The 2151-nt window shown below is 22.9% G+C and overlaps 1 protein-coding gene across 1 annotated transcript in view; it reads left to right on the top strand.

The window, feature by feature from the left end:
• LOC102678925 overlaps positions 1-2151 on the top strand; it is an 11003-nt gene that overhangs the window by 1099 nt on the left and 7753 nt on the right. Inside the window, exons 2-4 of the mRNA XM_006612738.2 lie at positions 85-152; positions 270-1271; positions 1547-1876. Of these exons, the coding sequence (XP_006612801.1) occupies positions 85-152; positions 270-1271; positions 1547-1876 (1400 nt within the window). The remainder of the gene's footprint in view (positions 1-84; positions 153-269; positions 1272-1546; positions 1877-2151) is intronic.

Here is a 2151-nt window from a genome sequence, read left to right as displayed (position 1 = left end):
ATATATATATACATACATATATTAAATAATTAAATAAATTAAAAGATTAATTTTATATTTTAAAGTGAATTTTGTACATTATAGGGAATTCAGATCATTGCAATAATGAATTAATGAAAACTTTAATTGAACCAGTTCAGCATGCTATTCATGTATGTATATTTTATTATATATTTATTTAAATTATAATAATGATAAATAATAATTTTTTAAAATTATTAATTATCAAAATTCATAAAATTTTTATTTTTAATTTTTTTATTTATTAGATTGATTTAGCATGTAATAAAGATACAACAATATCTGGAGGATTACATACATTGTCAACAAAGCTAGAGGGATGTGTAAATTTTGAACATGGTAATATACCTCAATTGGGAGAAAGCCCTCAAAGTAATGGTGAAGTAATTAGTAGTCCAAGAAGTCCAGATTATCCTCCAAGAGTTTCTGATAGTCCAAACAGTCCAAATACAACACTGCCTAGTAGTATGACATCACCAATTATGAATTCAACTATTGTAATGGATACAGCAAAATATAATGCAGAAACCACAAATAATTTAACTAAAGTTTGTAAAAATCTTTCTTATTCTTTTTGTGGAAAATTGGAAAAAACTGAAGAACAAGTTCCTGTTACGCAAATAAAATCAAATGAGAAAGAAAAAATTGATAAAATGGACATAATTCGCAAAGATGTAAAATCAGAATCTATTGAAATAAGAACAGAATTAGTAAATTCTCAAGAACAATTAAATATAATTAAGTCAGATTGGATTAGTGATAGCATATCTACAACAATAATTGGGTGTAAAGAGACTGTATTGCCTCATGATAAATCAATAAATTGTATTCGTATTTCTTCGAGTTCCCATTCTAAATCATATTCATCTTCAAGAGAAAAACGAAATAAAGAACATAGTGAACGACGTTATTGTTCAAGATGTTATAAACGTAGTAAAATAAAACGAGCAAGCATTGGCGTACAATGTAAAAGAGATCGTAGCATACTTCCATTAAGCAGTAAACCAATGTCTCATTCATTTTCAAAATCTACAAATGAAAATCTCAGATTAAATTTGCAAACAAAAAATTATAAAATGCTTCACAATATACCAGTTAAAAGTGAATTATTAGAAGGCCTCAAATATAAGAAATTCATTCATATAGAAACTTATCCTAATGGTGGTGCAACAGTTGTTCATATGTATCAAGATGAAATTGATACATTATCTAATGAACAAATAGAAGAATTAGCTCAGGAATATTTCAAAGTACGTAAATATAAATGTAAATTATAAAACTATATATTAAAAATTATCATTTTGAATATAAAATGATTAAAATAATTTGTAAATAATTTTAGTAAATAGTTTTTATATTATTTTATATATGTGGTAATTATCTTGAGTCTATTTATTTTAATATATTATTATATATAGTTCATTATATCTGATTTTTAAATGAAAGTTATATAAAAAAATAATATGATTATATAAAAATATACAATTATGTAAAAAAGAAAATTAAAAAGATTTTTATATTATAGGTTGTTTTTGGAGAAGATGAAAATGGTAATGCGTATCACGTCATGGGAATAGTACATAATGCTGCAGCATATCTTCCTGATCTCTTGGATTATATGGCAGATAATTATCCAACATTAACTGTTAAAAATGGTGTATTAGGAAGAAACAGTGATATAGAAACTACAACTATGGTACAATACAAAGAACAAGTGTGTAAAGCTTATAGTAATGGTACTGTTAGATATGGTCCTCTCCATCAAATAAGCCTTGTAGGAACTGTTCATGAAGAAGTTGGTGGATATTTCCCAGATCTTCTACAAAAATTAGAAGAAAATCCATTTTTAAAATTAGTAAGTATTGATTTTCATTAAAGAAAGTATTATATATTTTAATATAAATAAAATTTATATAATATAATATAAATTTATATAAATATATATATAAATAAATAAATAAATAAATATATATATATATATAAATTTATATAGAATGTTTAGTAAATAATTAAACAAATAAAAATATGATTATTTATAAAAAAATAAGAGAAACAAATAGAATATTTTCTTTTGACTGATTGCTTATTAATAATGGTTTTTAGAAAATTTGTTTTTAATTAATTAATGTT

The sequence above is a fragment of the Apis dorsata genome, unplaced genomic scaffold (assembly GCF_000469605.1).
Source record: "Apis dorsata unplaced genomic scaffold, Apis dorsata 1.3 scaffold_119, whole genome shotgun sequence".
NCBI classification, from domain to species: domain Eukaryota; kingdom Metazoa; phylum Arthropoda; class Insecta; order Hymenoptera; family Apidae; genus Apis; species Apis dorsata.
This window is presented reverse-complemented; position numbering and strand designations above follow the sequence as displayed.